Here is a 19,024-nt window from a genome sequence, read left to right as displayed (position 1 = left end):
GATAAAAATTAATATATCCTGAACATGATGAAATAATATTATACAATTATCCATTTAATATGTGCATGATATTTATATTATACTTAACCGTAAGGGGAAAAATCTGCAAGAATATACACAAATTTATTAACAGTGGTGTCTAGCTAGTACGGATAGGTTTTTCTGTTTTTTGCTTATAATATTCCTTGCTTGATTATACTTTCTAATCTTCCCCTATTAAATTCCTCTAATTTTCCCATGTATTTAGTTTTACAATGGAGTATGAGAAAAAAGGAATTTTCAATTAAAACGAAAAAATACTTCTTTTTTCTTTTGAGACAGGGTCTCTGTCACCCAGAGTGGAGTGCAATGGTATGATCATGGCTCATTGCAGCCTCGACCTCCTGGGCTCAGGTGATCCTTCCGCCTCAGTCTCCCAAACAGCTGGGACTAAATTTTTTTAAATTTTTGTATACTTCATATTCGCCCAGCTAATTTTCATATTTTTGGTGAGACGGGATCTCACTATGTTGCCCAGGCTGGTCTCAAAAACTCCTGGGCTTAAGCAATCCTCCCACCTCAGCCTCTGGAAGTGCTGCAGGTAGTCATTAGGAAGTCATTTTTCCCATTAGCAAACTTATTTAGGCTAGTGGTCATCTTTCAACGAATATCTATTGAGTACCTATTATGTGTTAGGCTTCCTGCTAAGTTTTGAGAATAGACTAGTGATACAGTTCTTGCCCTCAAGGAGTTCAAAGTGTAGAGAAGAGGAAGAAGATGGAAAATTGAAGTGCAGTATGGCAAGGCGAGAACCACAGGAGCATAAGGGAAGGGTATCTAACCCACCTGGGAGCCAGGGGAGCCAGAGAGGCTTCCCAGAGGAGCTCGTACCTAAGTTGAGCCCTGAAGATCAAAAGCCAGGGGATTCTTATTAATCATTTTCTTAAAAATTAACAAACAGCTTCCTTCCTTCCATAGCTGATGAGAGCCAAAATGGATGAGGATGTGTATTGACTTAGAGTTTTCCTTTCATGGATTCCATTAACTAACACTCTCAGATGTCCTGTGGTCCCCAACTCAGGGCTGAGAGAGGCTCTCAGTGGCCAGTCGTCCTTTCCTTTGCTTCCAGGCAGCACCACCAGCATTGGACTATGGCAACTGACTTTTGGCAGCGGGGAGCGTGCCCAATCACTAAGTTCTTTCTAAAAGTCTAACCTAAATTGCTTTTACCATAGTTTTGAATTATTGCATATAATTCTGTTATCTGTGAAATATAGAAGAGCTATGTCCTCCACATCGTACACTTCCCCTTCATTTACTTAAAAAAAAAAAAGAATCAAAGTCTTGCTCTGTTGCTCAGGCTGGAGTGCAGTGGGGTGATATCATAGCTCACAGCAGCTCTAACTCCTGGGTTCAAGTGATCCTCCCACCTCAGCCTCCTGAGTAGCTGGAACGCAGGCGCTTACCACCATGCTCAGATATATATATATATGATGTTGCTTACATGGATGTATATATCTATCAAAATTCACCAAAATGTATACTTACGATCCATGCATTTTACTCTATGTAAATTTTACCCAAAAATACTTTTTAAAGATGGCATTGTCATCACAGCTATGAAGGGGGCTGACAAATGAAGTTGTTCCACATAAGATGGGGGCTTAACTAACTAGGCACAAGGCATAGAAGCAAAATTCACATTGGACTTAAAATCCAGTGACTAAGCTATAGACTAGTGATACAGTATATCACTAGTGTATACTAGTATAGACTATACTAGTGTACTAGTGTGTGTGTGTGTGTGTGTGTGTGTGTGTGTATTTGTAGAGATGGAGTCTCTCTATGTTGCCAGTCTGGTCTCGAACTCCTGGGCTCAAGCAATCCTCCCACCCCAGCCATCCAAAGTGCTGGGATTACAGGTATGAGCCACCTAGCCCAGCCTCATCCACATTTTTGTTTTTAAGAAGTCCCCTCAGCCTTTTCTTTAACCCTTGTAACTATCTGTCATTTTACATTTCCTCATAGGATCTACTTCACATTGTTTTAGCTAATTGTCTTCTACTCTCTTCAATAGTCCTCTCAAAATATTAAAATCCAATTTAATCTAACATTCCACTGAGTTTAGCCTAGCTAGACTAAATAAAACAAAATAATAATTTTCCAGTTCTTCCATGTAACGCTTCCATTTAACATATTCAGGTCTTACAGAGTAAAATCTACTCTATAACTTAGTCATTGGATTTTAAGTCCAATGTGAATTTTGCTTCTATGCCTTGTGCCTAGTTAGTTAAGCACCCATCTTATGTGGAACAACTTTATTTGTTAGCTCCCTTCATAGCTGTGATTACAATGGCATCTTTAAAAAAATATTTTTAGGTAAAATTTACATAGAGTAAAATGCATGGATCTTAAGTGTACATTTTGGTGAATTTTGCTAAGTGTATACATCCATGTAACCAACATCCAATCAAAATAAGAATATTTCTAGCACCCCAGAAAGTTATCTTGTGTCCCCTTCTAATCAGCTCTTACTGTTCTTATTTCTATCACCATAGATCAGTTTTGCCTGTTCTGGTCTTGGTTCTACTTCTGTGTGACCACATGTTCTTCAGCAAATGTTTATCCCTGGAGGCTTTAGGTTCCTGGTCAGTAAAATAAGGGGATTATTTTAACAGAATCTCTAAGACTCCTTTTCAGATCTAAGATTTTTTTTCTTTTTTTTTAAAGACAGAGTCTCACTCTGCCATCCAGGCTGGACTGCAGTGGTGCGATCTCAGCTCACTGCAACCTCCGCCGCCTGGGTTCAAGTGATTCTTCTGCCTCACCCTCCGGAGTAGCTGGGACTACAGGTGCCCGCCACCACACCTGGCTAATTTTTGTATTTTTAGTAGAGACAGGGTTCCACCATATTGGTCAGGCTGGTCTTGAACTCCTGACCTTGTAATCTGCCCGCCTCGGCCACCCAAAGTGATGGGATTACAGGCATGAGCCACTGCGCCCAGCCCAGATCTAAGATTTTAAGAATTGCCAGTCTGCTCTGATCAAAATAGTCAAATGTTTAGGATAAAATGTTTCACATCCCCTTGCTGCACTCTAGTACTTAGGGAAGATGCTAGGGCTGTCAAAGTACTCTTCCATGTACATTTTTTAAAAAATCACTAGAAAAGAAAAAATAAAAGTAGGCCAGGCACGGTGGCTCACACCTGTAATCCCAGTACTTTGGGAGGCTGAAGCAGGTAGATCACCTGAGGTCAGGAGTTCGGGGCCAGCCTGACCAACATGGTGAAACCCTGTCTCTATTAAAAATACAAAATTAGCCAGGTGTAGTGGTGCACGCATGTAATACCAGCTATTTGGGAGGCTGAGGCAGGAGAGTCACTTGAACCTGGGAGGTGGAGGTTGCAGTGAGCTGAGATTTCACCATTGCACTCCAGCCTGGGCAACAAGAGCAAAACTCCATTTCTAAATAAATAAATAAATAAATAAATAGATATTAATCTTTGATTTTTAAACATTAAAGTTCTTTTACAATTTTTCTCATTACAAAGAGTAAAACATGATCTTTGTAGAGTATTTGGAAAATGAAGAAAAGGATAAATAAGAAAATCTAAATTCTACCACCCTGAGATAATCATGAAGATTTGGTTGTATTTTTTCAGTTCTTATATAATAGTATATAAAGTAGTGCAAAGTTGGAATTGGAGAATATTGGCATATATGAAGTTTTCATTTTTTTAACATTTACTTTATCATGACAATTTGTACATCAGTATTCTTTAAAAACGTCTTTGCAGGATGGATTGGAACAATTTGGAAAAAGAAAATGTTGGATCCCTACCTGACCCTTTACACAGTAGTTCTTGAGTCTGGTTGTACATCTCAAGTCACCTGCAGAAATTCAGAAATAATACAGTGACCACACCCACCCTCAGAGATTCTTGATGAATTAGTCTGGGATGGAATCTAGGTAAGAATATTTTTGTTCTCATATAATTCTAATGCATAGCCTGGATGAGAACTATTGTTTTATATAAAAATAAATTCCAAGTAGATTAAAGATTGATTGTAACAATTGAAGCCACGGCATTAGCGTATACAGATGCCAGTGAAGACGGAATCTCGGGTACTGAAGAAAACCAAACACAGGAACCCCAGAGGAAACTATTCACATACTTGATTACATGAAAACTTTAAATTTCTGTATGCCAAAGCAATTACATAAAAAAACTGAAAAGCAAATCACAAAGCAGGAAAAATATTTTCAATATGCATTGTAGGCACAGTTCTTAGAAAGTGTAAAGAAAAAGATGAAGAGCTAACAGAAAAGGCCAAGCATAGGCAAATAACCCAGAAAAAAGTCATATTATATAGAGAGATAAAAAGCATTTCCTTTTCAAATAAAAAATAATCTTCACTTCAGAATCTATTCCTCCCTTTCTGACTCTTCCACGGCCACTCTCTCTGCCCCTACCACTTATAACCCAGGGGTTGTACAGCAGTGTTTACATTCCTGCCCAGAATCTCCTTAAAAAAAAAATCAAACTCAAAGCAGATATATTAAAACTAAAACATGAATATATAAAGAGGAAAGTCACACTGGACACATAAAGATCTCATAAAACCAGATGCAAAGGAACGTAGCATCATGTTATTACTGCCTGAGTCCAGCTCTGCACAGGTTCAACTTGCAATAAAAGGAAGTCTTTTCAATCTGCTCTAGTGACTTTACCCTTATTAGAATGCATACTCATTATTTTCTGATTACTCCTCTACATAAAACATATCATTTTGTACCTCGGTTTCCCACACCCCTAGTATGGTATTTATATTTTATCTCTAAAGATTGTAATAAATCACTTCAAACACAATAACCCATTTAAGAATGGATTTCATAGGCAAAAAGGTGCACCTTTAGTGATGTGATTGCAATCATCAGATGATCCAATTCTCCTCAAGCATGTATTATACAGTGTGTACACAAATGATGCAGCAGTGTAGAAGAGGCTATTACAGGCTGAGTGAGTCAACTCAACTCAGTGTGTACTTCCTAGTTTCAGGATGTATCCATAGGAACCCTTTGAAATGTTTTGTTTTATTAATTTGGCTCCTTTCTAGTTTTCACTAGAGCCAACGCTTTCAAGATAATGCAGTTTAGACAGGTCACAGCTGTTGAAATTCAGCATAAGCTTGAGCTGACAGTGGTGTATCATCAAGAATCAGAAAAACCAAAACATTATGATAAAGAGAAGAAGTATGAAAAATACGGAGGAGACAAAGGCAGGAAATATTGCCTTACCGACTTAAAGCAGAGCCCTGGAGGGAAACATCTGGTTTGGAGCAAACGGTGATTCCTTTTTTTTTTTTGAGACGGAGTCTCGCTCAGTCGCCCAGGCTGGAGTGCAGTGGCACAATCTCGGCTCACTGCAAGCTCCGCCTCCCGGGTTCACACCATTCTCCTGCCTCAGCCTCCCGAGTAGCTGGGACTACAGGCGCCCGCCACCACGCCCGGCTAATTATTTCTATTTTTTAGTAGAGACGGGGTTTCACCGTGTTAGCCAGGATGGTCTCGATCTCCTGACCTTGTGATCCGCCCGCCTCTGCCTCCCAAAGTGCTAGGATTACAGGCGTGAGCCACCGCACCCGGCCTCCGTGATTCTTTTAGCACACTGAAGAGTTCTCACTGTATAGAGTAAGGAGTGGCCAGATCTGAGAGAGGGGTTCCTGGAAGTTGAAGAACAGACAGGGAAATGTTGCTCTCTGGAAGGGAATTCATATTTTAAAAGGTGAAAGACCTATGACCTTAAAATCTAGATAGAAGCCATAATCTGCAATTTTTGCTATGTGTTTAAAACCCAATCTTCCTCTGCCAGGAATGTTTTCCATCTTGAATTCTCAGGTTAACTCTATGAACCACTCTACATTCTTTGAAGAACAATCAAAGATATAATTCACAGGGATTTACAAGGATTGTTGGTTTTGAAATATTAAAATTTAACAACTATCAGGTATTATTTATTTCCACAAAAGCTGCTGTCTTTACAAAATGAAATAAAACAGTCTACTAATTTGATGAGGAACATTAAGTTAGAGCAATTTGTGGTATATCCAGAAAGAAACCACTTTGCACTGAAACAATTCATCTCTTACTTACCGAGGCCCCCTGGCCACAAAAAAAAAAAAAAAAAAAAAGGCCTTTACAAACTTTGACTTCTGAGTAAGTCTTAAAAACTAATCTTCTGAAAGATCTATAAGGCTTACAGGCTAGGCAAGAGATTTAAAAGTTTATTTTGTGTGGGAGTAAGTTGGAATGCAGTCATGTGTGAATTAGATAGAATCTTGAACATATCCCAAACACACCTACTTTCTGTTCTAACCACATATGTATGATTGTTTAAAACAAACATTTCATCTCATGGACATTTAAATATTATCTCCACGAACAGACAGATTAAGAAGAACATCAGGATCACTGCAAATTTTACACACAACCTTCAGGTCTATAAACAATGAGCATTGCACTGAGTGGGAACAAGCACCATACATAATCTTTACAACAATCCCATGAGCTCCTAATATTATAACTCATCTCTCAGATTTGGCCACTTCTCACTCTATCTTGTAGGACATATTTCTGTACTAAAAGAATCACTGTTTGCTCTGAACCAGATTACAAATGAGAAAATTGTTGAAAAATGGCAGAGCCAGGATTTGAATTCAGGTCTGTCTTGCCACAAAGGCCACGCTCTTTTCCAGTATATCATAATACCTTCTAATCCTGGAAGGTTTCAACATCATTTATACCTAATCAGCCATATTCTAAAGCACCTAGTGGCAATAAACCTGAAATATAAGTGATGTATAAAGCAAAAATGGAAACAGTACAACCGGTCAGGAGTGGTGGCTCACGCTTGTAATCCCAGCACTTTGGGAGGCTGAGGCGCGTGAATCACTTGAGGTCGGGAGTTTGAGACCAGCCTGGCCAACATGGTGAAACCCTGTCTCTACTAAAAATACAAAAATTAGCAGGGCATGGTGGTGGGAGCCTATAATCCCAGCTACTCAGGAGGCTGAAGCAGGAGAATTGCTTGAACCCAGGAGGCGGAGGTTGCAGTGAGCTGAGATTGTACCACTGCACTCCAGCCTGGGCAACAGAGCAAGACTCTTGTCTCAAAAACAAACAACAACAACAAAATACAGCTGATTTTAAATAGACTTTTCAGAGCAAACAGATATGACTTGAGAGTGAATCTGAATGTTCTCATTCTTCATACTGCTAGAGTTTATACCTTATTAAGTACTCAGATTTTTTTTTTAAACAGAGTCTTGCTCTGTCGCCCAGGCGGGTGTGCAGTGGCACGATCTCAGCTCACTGCAACCTCTGCCTCCTGGGTTTGAGTGATTTTCCTGCCTCAGCCTCCCAAGTAGCTGGAATTACAGATTACAGCCACATGCCACCATTCCCAGCTAATTTTTTGTATTTTTAGTAGAGACGAGTTTTCACCAAGTTGGCCAGGCTGGTTTTGAACTCCTGATATCAAGTGATCCACCCGCCTCGGCCTCCCAAAGTGCTGGGATTATAGGCGTGAGCCAGCACATCCGGCCTTTTTAAAAAAAACTCATCAATTTGGGATAAAACTTTCCAAAATGTATTGAATGATGGTTCTACATCAGGAAATCTATTACTACTGTTCACCATATTAATAGAACAAAAGAGAATAATTATGTCATCGTATTCTTGGGTGATGAAAAGGCATTAAACATCCAACATTCATTTTTTATTTAAAAAACATGATACTGTAAAACTGACTTATTTGATGTACAATTCTTTGAATTTTAACACACATCTAGACTGACAGAACCACTACATAGTCAAGATAAAGAACAGTTTCATCATCTCCCTCCCTCCCTCACCTCCATCATTTTGAAGTCAAATTTGGTGTTATCCCTTGGTACTCATACCCTGCCCTCACCTGTAACTCCTGGCAACCACTGATCTTTTCCCCATTACTGTAGCTTTGTCTGTGTGAGAATGCCATCTAAGTTGAATCATACAATAACATGTAACTTTTTAAGACTAGCTTCTTTCATCCAACGTAAGGCCTTTGATTCTCATACAAGTTGTGTGAATCAATAGTTTCCTTTCATTACTAACAGTATTCCTTTGTAGGGATACATCATACTTTATCAATTAAGGACATCTGGGTCATTAACAGTTTTTTATAATTATGAATAGAGCTACTAAAACACTATGCACAGGTTTTTGTATGAGCCATTCATTTCTCTAGGGTTAATAACAAGGAGTGGAATTGCAGGGTCATATGATAATTTAACTTTATAAGAAACTGCAAAACTGTTTTTTCAGAATGGCTCTCCTATTTTGCATTCCCACAAGCAATGCAGCAGAGTTCCAGTTTCTACACATCCTTGCCAGGACTTGGTAATTTCAGTATTTTTGTTTTAGCTATTTTAATAGATGTGTAGTGATATCTCTCCATCCTTTTAATTTGCATTTCCCTAATGACTAATTATATTGAATATCTTCTCATGTGTTAATTTGCCAACTGTATATTATCTTTGGTGAAATGTCTGTTCAAGATTTTGGCTCATTTTTTAATTGGGTTGTCTTCTTACTGTAGAGTTTTAAGAGTTCTTTACACATTCTTTATATGGAATCCTTTATTAACCTTTATCGTATTCACAAATATTCTCCCAAACTATTGCCTGTCTATTCATTCTCTTAACAGTGTCTTTTGCAGAACAAAAGTTTTTCATTTTGAAGTCAAATTTGCCATTTTTTATCTTCTGTGGATTATGTTGTCTAAGAATTCTTTGCATAACCTTATCACAAAGACTTTCTCCTGTGTTCTAAAAGTTTTATAGTTTTATGTTTTACTTTTAGATCTACGATTCATTTTATGTTAATATTTGTATGAGGTGTGATATGGTTTGGCTGTGTCCCCACCGAAATCTCATCTTGAATTTTAGCTCCCATAATTCCCACATGTTGTGGGAGGGACCAGTGGGAGATAACTGAATCATGGGGGTGGTTTCCCTTATACTGTCCTCCTGGTATTGAATAGGTCTCACAAGAGCTGATGGTTTTATAAGGGGAATCCCATTTCACTTGGCTCTCATTCTCTCGTCTGCTGCCATGTAAGACATGCCTTTTGCTTTCCGCCATGATCGTGAAGCCTCCCCAGCCACATGGAATTGTAGGTCCATTAAATCTCTTTTTCACTGGCCGGGCGCGGTGGCTCATGCCTGTAATCCCAGCACTTTGGGAGGCCGAGGTGGGCAGATCACGAGGTCAAGAGATCGAGACCAGTCTGGCCAACATGGTGAAACCCTGTCTCTACTAAAAATACAAAAATTAGTTGGGTGTGGTGGCACACACCTGTAGTCCCAGCTACTTGGGAGACTGAGGCAGGAGAATCACTTGAACCCAGGAGGCGGAGGTTGCAGTGAGCTGAGCTCATGGCATTGCACTCCAGCCTGGATGACAGAGCAAGAATCCATCTCAAAACACACACACCCTCTTTTTCGTTATAAATTACCCAGTCTCGGGTATGTCTTTAAAACAGACTAATACAAGGTGAGAGAATTAGGTTGAGGCTCATTTAAATTTTTGCATATGGATGTCCCATAGTTTCAACATCATTTGTTGCAAAAGCATCAGATGCATTCCTTTCTTCACAAACTTGCCTTTGCACCTTACGCTCCCACCTCTTCTATTTTTCTGGAATAGATTGCGTAGAATCAGTGTTATTTCTTTTAATGTTTGGTGGAATTTACCCATGAAACCATCTGTGACTAGAGATTTCTATTTCAAAAGTTGTTTAAATAAGAATTTAATTTCTTTAATAGTTATAGGACTATTTTGGATATTTATTTCTTGAGTGGGTTTTGGTAGTTTGTGACGTTGGGAGAGGCAATCCACCATCCTTTTGCATCCCTGCATGTTCCTAATGGGTAGACCAAGAATAAAAGGCTCTAACTACTCTTTATCTAGGCCATGTCTCAAGGTTGTGTATATAGTGAGCAGGATGAAGAAATGTTTCCACCTTGACAAAGAGCCAGTTATAAAGGCGATAAACTGTCTAGGTTCAGTGTCCCTTTGGTGCAACACAAATCCACTGAATGTAGAATATTCATGTAGTCCTGCCTGTATTGCCTCCATAAACTTCAGATATATGATAACCAATGTAAACCAACATGAAGCTCATGGTGCTTGCTGTAACAGTTTTAACTAGTTAGCTTGTAAGTATGGTAAAATCTCAGACCTTTTATAGTTCTTGCCATTTAGTCTTCAGAGACTTTCATCTAAATTGCCATATTTATGCTAGTAGAGAATTTTTTTTGTAGTATTTTCTTACTGTTCTGTTAATGTCTGCAGTCTGGTATCTCCTTTTATTCCTGATATTAGTAATTTGTGTCTTTTTTGTTTTGTCAGTCTTGCTAGAGGCTTGTAAATTTTACTAATCTTTTCAAAGAATGAGCTTTTGGTTTTGTTAATTTTTCTCTATGGCTTTTCTGTAATCAAATTCATTGATACCTGCTCTTTATTATTTCCTTGTTTCTGCTTGCTTTGGAGTTTTCATTTTTAAGTTGAAGGGGCAACAATTAGAGGTAAAAAATGGAATAGAAAAAATAAAAATGATGATTGTTTGCAGATATGGTTGTTTACCTAGAAAACACAAGAGAACCAACCAGAAATTTATTACAACTGTTAGAAGAATTCAGTTAGGTGACTGGGAACAAAATTAGAATACAGAAATCAACAGTTTTCATGCATAAAACAAAAGCCATATGCAACATATAGTGAAAGAAAACACTAACATATTCATGAGTATCAAGAAATGTACAAGAGCTATATAAAGAAGTCTTTAAAAGGTGATTAACACATACTTCTGATTACTTAATATATAAGTATATATAATATATATATGTATCTAATTATAAGTATTAAAAAATCAAAAAGGCATTTCATACTAGTTTCTTGGATCACTATGGGAAAACCTAGTTTCAGACAGTTGATACTGATAATATGCTTGGCTGAGGAGTCAATGGCATGCTACCACCTGTGGGTTCAACACTCAACATGTTAAGAAAGTCAAATTTCCCTAAATTGCTATGGAAATTTAATTCATTCCACTAAGAATACTAAACTGGACGTTTTTCTTTTGAAAATCAGAAAAATTGATTTCAAAGTTTATATAAAAAATGAGCAAGACTAATTGGAAAATTATAAAAAACAAAAACATTTAACAGAAAATTATCCCTACCAGAGAGTACAGCAATGTTAAGACTACAATAATTGAAACAGTGTGGTACCAGATCAACAGTTCATCAGATAACCTTAAAAGTCCAGAAATCAATTAGCAACAAATCAGTAAATAAAAGATGGATTATACAATATATGATATCGCAGTAAGTGAGCAACTATCTGAAAAAAATTAAGTTGGATCTCTAGTTCATATTTTAACAGCAAAATAAATTCCAGGTGGATGAAAAAACTTAAACATAAAAAATAAATCCATAAAACCACTAGATGAAAATACAAGGCATTTAAACATAATCTCAAAGAGCTAAGGCTTTTCTACCTGTGAAACAGGTAGAACACAGAAGAAAAAAAAGACTGATAATTCCACTTGCATTAAAAACTCTACAAGAAAAAGATACCATTAAAAAAGGAAAAAGAAAAATGACAAATTGAGAAACACAGTTTAAACTCATATCACAAATGACCAATTTCTGTTATAAAGAGTTTTAATAAATCAATAAGAAAAAGACAACCAAACCAATAAAAAAGTGGGAAAAATATGTTAACAGATCATAGAACTGGAAAGAAAATGGTTTTAAAACATATAAATTAATAAGAGAAATGCAAATTAAAACTATAATGAATAAAAGTTATTTATCAGATTGATATCTAGTACAATCCATGGAAAACAAAAACACTTAACAGAAAATTACATTGTACTCTCTGGTTAAGGGATAATTTTCTGTTAAGTGTTTTTGTTTTGCATGGATAATCAGGATATTTGCAATGGCTTGTGACATGAACTGCCTAAAGTTAAGCCAAACTTCACAGGTTGAGGGCCCAGTCCTCCATGACTGCCCTCACTTCAGAAACTAGCAACTTTGGGCATTCCCAGGGCCATCATTACTTCTGACCAACTGGCTGCAAGTTCAGGGGTTCCCACAATACCTTCAGGTTAGATAATTAAATAGAACAACTCACAGAACTCAGTAAAGTGCTATGCATACAATTATAGTTTATTATAGCAAAAGGATACAGATCAGAACAGCCAAAAGAAGACATATATAGAGCAAGGAGTAGGAGAATCCCAAATACAGTTTCTGTGTTCTCAGGGACATGTCACCCTCCTAGAACACACCAGAGTATTGCCAACCAGGAAAGTTCACTTGAGTGTCACTGACCAGAGCTTCTCTCGGGGTTTCATTACAGGCATGATTGATTGACTCAATCTCTATACAAAGCTGAACTCAATCTCTAACCCCTCTCTCCACCTCAGATGTTGGGCTAATATCATATGACTCAAAACTTCAACCCTCTAATCTGATGGTTGGTCTTCTGGTATGGCCAGCCCCTATCTGAGTCATCTTGTTAGAATAACTATCAGAGAGCTTACTACAAATAACAAAGATACTTCTATCACCTAGAAAATCCCAAGGATCTAGACGTGGAACCTGGAGTGGAGGCATTTTGGGAGCAGGGGAGGAAGCCTTGGCAAATACTTGATTACAGTCTTAATTTCAGCCTTGTCTGTATTAGCAAAAGACTGGAAACCAGCAATGTGCAGTAACAGAACTGATTCTCTGCAAAAATCAAAGTACATCCATATAATGGAGTTCTAGGCAATCGATGAAAAAAATGGGACAATTGTAGGTAGGACTACAGAATAAATTGCTGAATGTGCAAAAGTCTGAATGGTATGCTATAATTTGTGTTTCATATATGTTTATATGTGCATGGGGCCATTTCTAGAAAGATAACTAGTAACAGAGATTGGATCCAGGGAAGGGAAATGAATGAGAGAAGAACTTCTTTTTCCCACCTTTTTCAACTTTCTGGTTTTTGTACAATGTGTATACATTACTTGTTTAACAAGAAGAAAACATTACAAGGTTTTTGCATACTTCTTTGAGGCTACTGAACATAATTTATAACTTAATATCTTCTTGATTACGATCAGTCACTGTCATGAATATATTGAACAACAAATCTCTTAAGAGTCTACTGAGATACACAACACAGGGTTTGCTTTCACCTACACTAAATGACCCCAGGCTGCTGTAATTTGAGCGTTACTGTCATTTCTAGTTTTCCTATCTTTTCCCAGCTGCTTCTGCCTACTGTCAACATTCCCTCCTCTAGCTGACTAGAAACTTCTCTTTTAAATTAGTGCTTCTAGTTGTGGCAGACCAAGAAACCAGACACATGGTCCTATTACAGGGCTACATAAAATAAAGAGAAACTGCCTCTGTGAGAACTTGAGAAATACTCTCATAATTGATGTTTTATAAACAACTACTTGACCAGTCAAGATTTTTACACACTACCAAATTCCATACAATTGAACAAAGAATAGGCAAGGCATTATTGAAGTCACTATAGGAGCTTCTATTATATAATTAATACTACACTGGTAAGTACAGATTTGGAACTTTTCAGCATTGCCTTCATTCATTCACTCAAAAATATTTTTGAGCATCTAGTATGCACCAGGGAGTGTCCTAGTATTAGGCATACAGCAATGAACAATAGAGACAAACTCACTTAAAATTTATATTCTAATTTGAGAGATGACAAAGATAAACCAGCTAAGTACAATAAACAAAAAAAGGGATAATATGATAGAACTAGGATGGGGGAATAGCATTAGATAGGATTGCATGTTAACCAGGGTCTGATCAGAAAAGAACCACTAGGATCTAATACACATACACATATCTTAATATTCAAAATAAGGGACTTTTATAGCGATTATAGGAGGTAGTTTCTTTTGTGTCTGGCAGTTGAAAAGGGAAGACAAGGGAAATGAGGGAAGCAAGGAACTTGCTAGGATGAGTAGAACCTGTGGGAATTAAGTGGAACTTGTGAGGATGGACGGGAAGCCATACAGGTCTCTCACTGCCTCTAATCCTCCAGTGTGAATGATGGAGTTGTCCAGCGGAAGCTGGCACCCTTTGTCAGAGTAAAGCGCACACCTGGCCCAGGAGCCAGAGAAGCTGAAGGAGGCGTTCCAGCAGGAACTGGTGTTCCTGTGGGCCTGGCTGTTGTCCCACAGGCCAAGATGAGCCAACAGATAAGCAATAATGTGGATAAGCTGCAACAGTGTCTTGTGCCTTGTCTGGTCCTTCCACTTATAAAAAGAATCCAGATCTGGCTGCTACTTTACTTCTGCCTTCTATATCTTGTATCAAACATTTCTTATGGCCTATATTGTCCTGAAATTATGCACGGAAGAGAATTCTGCGGAACCTATCTCCAGGTTGACTAAACTGTACCATATAAATCCACCACAGATGATGTGAGTTCTCTAAAAGACATCTGAGCTGAGAACCTGAAGGATGAGGATTCAGTCATCCAACCATGCCAAGATTTGGAAGAGAATGTCCCCGGCAGAGAAGATGGCTAGTGCCAAGTATCTGAGGCTGTGATATAAGCTAGATATTTTTTTGATGAAGGACAATGAGGTTGGGATATGTGTGTGAGAGTGGTACAAATTAAGAGATAACCAGATCCTATGGGCCTTGCAGAACATAGTAATGAGCGAGGACTTCTTTTCCTAAGTGCATTGAGAGGCACATGGAGGGTTTTTGTCAGGGAAGCAGTAGTTTGATCTGATTTATATGATTTATAAACTTTCTGAAATAATTTCAAACTTACAAAAAAGTTATAAGATTAGCACAAAGAATTTCTGTATGCTCATCATTCAGATTATTTCCATTTTTAAGAGATTGTTTTGGCTACATTGTGGAGAATGGCCCTAGTGGGCAGGACCACTTCTTTCCTCCCCGCAAAGGCTTCATGGCACTCCTACAGCACAACACATATGATGCCCCTGGAGCTGTGCAGAAGGCTGTCCAAGTGTGGAGGTCGTAATATTACAGAGAGAGCTATTGCAAGAGATCAAGCTACGGTGCTTCTACCACACTACTTTCAGATCACAGAGGAAAACCAATCTCATTATTTTAGTCTCAATTCACAAATACACGTTGGAATAAAAAACGGTATTACCTCTTCAGATCTGGCTACTTCTAACAATCATATCAATTCTCAAAACAAACAAAAAACAACTTCAATGATTTGATACCACAGCAGCTATTTAAGAAAATGTTTCACAGATAATTCCAGATTTCCAAATTCCAAAGAACATGCAGTCTCCTAGAAGAAACATGCTGAAGGAGCCCATGTTCATGTTGATAGATAGGTTCTAGTCTCATTATTTTAGAGATGATCTCAGATTTGTGTATCTCCTATGTTCATCAGATGTGACTTACTTTACTGGAGATCATAAATAATTACCCTAAAGCAAGCTCTTCTGCCTAGATTAACTCTCCTGCTAGTAATACTGTCTAGCTAACAGCCAGGTTCAAATACTGAAGTGTGCTGAGGTCTTACAGATATTCAAGCTCATGTTCTGATTTTAGCACAATTCTAGTTTTAACATTCAAATCAATAGCGAAAATTATGATGGATAGCAATTCATTCTCACTAAAACACAGCTAATACGTGTTCCTTAAATCATGAAGGTAAAATGGAAAAACTAAATAGTTTGGTGACCTTTGAGAAATCATTTATTCTCCCTTATACTCAGTTAAACGGGAGTTTGGTTATTACAATAGCGATTAGTAATAATCAAGGTAAAATGCTTGGTAAAATGCATCACCGTAGGCACCCATCTTATTATACACACATCAATAAAAATAAACATCTATTTTTTAAGGGAAGAAAAGAAATGCTTCTTAATAAAGCTCTGGATGAACCATTTATCTTCTTTCAAAAAACATAAAAACACATAAAAAAGCATTATCTGACAAAGGAAAGTAGAAAAGATTTTTATCTTTAATTAGAGGTTGCAGTATACACTTAACTTCTGTAATCTGCAGTGATGAATCTCTGTGTAAACATTCAGAAAAAGAGGGGATACTGTGTCATGACTCATGAAATATAAATTACTAGTCAAGATTACTAGTCAAGAACAGTTTTATACATTTATTAACTACTTTCCTCCGCTTAACAATGGCTCTTGAATAAAAAAATAAATTATCAGCAATTCCAACCACAAATTTAAGAATTAAAGTTTAAAAAACTGGTTAGTTTCATAAATGCAAGCAGAGTAATAAATTTCATATATGTTAATTGCAGTTACTTATGTTCTTTGAGTGAAATAACACAAAGATTTTTCCTTCCCCTTTTGGCAAGTTCACAAAATTTATGAAAAGGCTTCACCTTTTTCTTTTTTGCTTAATTTCTTTTTTGCATCTCAGCTGAACACAACAGACAATAGCTGGGGTTATTAGGGAGACACGATAAAAGAAAAGGTTATGACCACTCAGACGATCATGTATACCTAAAACGTAACTCAGACTTTCTAGTCTTAACCTGTAGCTCTAATTTACTAAATGATTTACAAAGAACTAAAAGAGATATGATTTAATGAGCAGGCTGAATTTTGTAACTTTGTCACTTTGGGTCACAAACACATATTCTGCCCTGAAAGTGAGGCAGAATACTAGTCATTCCCAGTGAGACTAGGTACAAGGGAAAAAAAAAAAAAACAAAGCCATAGATATTTTTAAGTTGCACTACATTAACTATTTAATTAAAAAATTTAACTACCAGATCAGCGCACTGTTTCTTGCTTAAACACACAGTAAGTAGATAAAAAATATTTTTAAAATAAGCCAGAAGTAAAAAGGAAAAGGCCTGAACAGCTTGACAAACAGCAACAGAATAATTTCCAATCAGTGACTATTAATGGGAATACTCATTTTATACAGTGATTATCGACAACCATTTAGCAATTCTTTAATCAGGCACTTGATATTTTTTTAGCTAGCATACTCAATACTGGGGCATCACACACACACACAAATATGGCTTTATTACAAAGGATTCAAGATGGCAACTACTTAGAATCCAGTGCCAACACGGATTATAACAAATCCAGTGAGTGTTTTGTTTTTCAATTATTCATAGAAAATTTAATCCTGATTAAGTATCCTTGGGCAGGAATTCATGGGTAGTTGATGACTGAAACCAACATTTATATGAAATGCTTCTGTTAATTTAATCTGTGTATACGGCTTAATTATGATTGGGGATTCAATGTAAGAGAAATGAATTCTATTGGGATCAAAATTTCAGTACCGTACCACGTAGTACCTTTTCCCTTCTTTCTTTTTAACCACATAAACCTGCTTGTCCCTTCACCTAAGTGCTCAGATTTTAAAATCCTTTGTCTTTACAACCCGTGTAATGTATTTAAGTTTTATTTTTTCATAAACTGTTTGTCAAAAACCTTTGCTAATCAAGCTAAAACCTGAACTAGAGCCAAAAATGGCAGAAAAAAATTGGAGAATAACTCCACCCACAAATAAACAAAAGCCTAGTCATTTAACTGTGAACATATTTTATATTCATTTCCTGAAGTAATTTCAATTCCTTTAAACTCAAATATGAAATGCATTTCCTTAAAGCATAAAAAGCAGCAGTTTTTAAAATCAATGTATTACACTGATTTCATAACTGGACTAGTTTAGATATTTATAAGCAAGTAATCATTTAACTGATTACTTTTTATAAGACTATTAAACCTGAGTTAGCTATTAAGATGAGGCATTATAAGTGGTGAATATTTTACCAAAATAGCATATAGTTATTTTTCACATTTATTTCCATATAGAAATTGCTTCAATCATTTTATAACAACACTTTCTTCAAAGTTTGTTGTTTAAGTATATTTCAAAACATTTCATTTATTACCTTTTTTTCAGTCTTGGTACTGCTTAAATGCAGTTATATAAATAACGTGCTCTGCTTTCGCTGTTCCAAGTTTTCATACTAAATGTATGAAAAAAAAGTAACTGTATTTGGATCCTTATTGCACTCTTTTAAACCAATTCACTTTTCCTCTCAACAAAAATCAAGTATCAGAAATGAGGGCGACTTTTGTGTCCAGATGATATGGTCAGTGGTAGTGTTACTGAAGAAAGTGAAGAAACTTCCCAATATAGACTGTGAGATAGAAAGAGTCTGTAGAGAATAACCATGGAAACAGACTGGCAAAGGATAACACCTATTGTAATAACCTGAAAAGAAAAAGAAAGGAATGCTTTTACTGCATGCAGAAACAGAGAAATAATACTCAATTTCTCATGAATCTATATATGCTTTTTATATAAATACAATACTCTATCTTTCATCTTTACCATAGGTACATTTTATCAAAAAAAATTTCTGACTAATGCTCTAATTGTTTAAGGATAAAAAATCCCTTTAACAGTTATTTTGTAGATGAAAAAGTAAGGCACAAAAGAATAACTTGCTAAACCATTCTCTCCCAAGGGTATGCACTACAGACAAGAGTTTCAGTAAATAAGAAAAATCAGGTTCCTAGCTAATTTAGTAATAGGAATAAAGCATGCTCCTACCTGAACTTTAAAGAGTACTCTAAAAGCCCTTTCAAAAACTCTCAAGTCGCTTCTCTATTTTTGTAGACTACTGTCCTATCTATTCACCCTTTGTAAATACCTCAGGCTCAATAAACATTTGTGCATTCAGGCACATACTGCATTGCTTGTAAAGGGCTCCTGGCAGACCTCTATTTTGAAACGATGGAGCCATTCACCTAAGAAGGTAGGTATCAACACAATCAAAATGCATCATACTTCAGCATGGCACTCTGGTTTGTAGTCTGTTAAAGCAACTAGACTGATTTTTACAAATCTTGATTTTTACTATTATGTAACAAAAAATTTTAATCATTTTTTAAAAGATGTATTATAAATT

The 19,024-nt window shown here is 36.8% G+C and overlaps 1 protein-coding gene across 1 annotated transcript in view; it reads right to left on the bottom strand.

Annotated features, from left to right (window-relative positions):
• Nucleotides 1–10,674: 10,674 nt before the first annotated feature.
• The window catches only part of GPR180 (G protein-coupled receptor 180), a 35,118-nt gene continuing 26,768 nt past the window's right edge, over nt 10,675–19,024 (bottom strand). The window contains exon 9 of the mRNA XM_025364339.1: nt 10,675–18,324. Within this exon, the coding sequence (XP_025220124.1) occupies nt 18,166–18,324 (159 nt within the window). The 3' untranslated portion in view covers nt 10,675–18,165. The remainder of the gene's footprint in view (nt 18,325–19,024) is intronic.

Source organism: Theropithecus gelada, chromosome 17, assembly GCF_003255815.1.
Source record: "Theropithecus gelada isolate Dixy chromosome 17, Tgel_1.0, whole genome shotgun sequence".
Classification (NCBI taxonomy): domain Eukaryota; kingdom Metazoa; phylum Chordata; class Mammalia; order Primates; family Cercopithecidae; genus Theropithecus; species Theropithecus gelada.
Note: the sequence above shows the minus strand (reverse complement) of the source record. Positions and strands in the feature narration are given on the sequence as shown.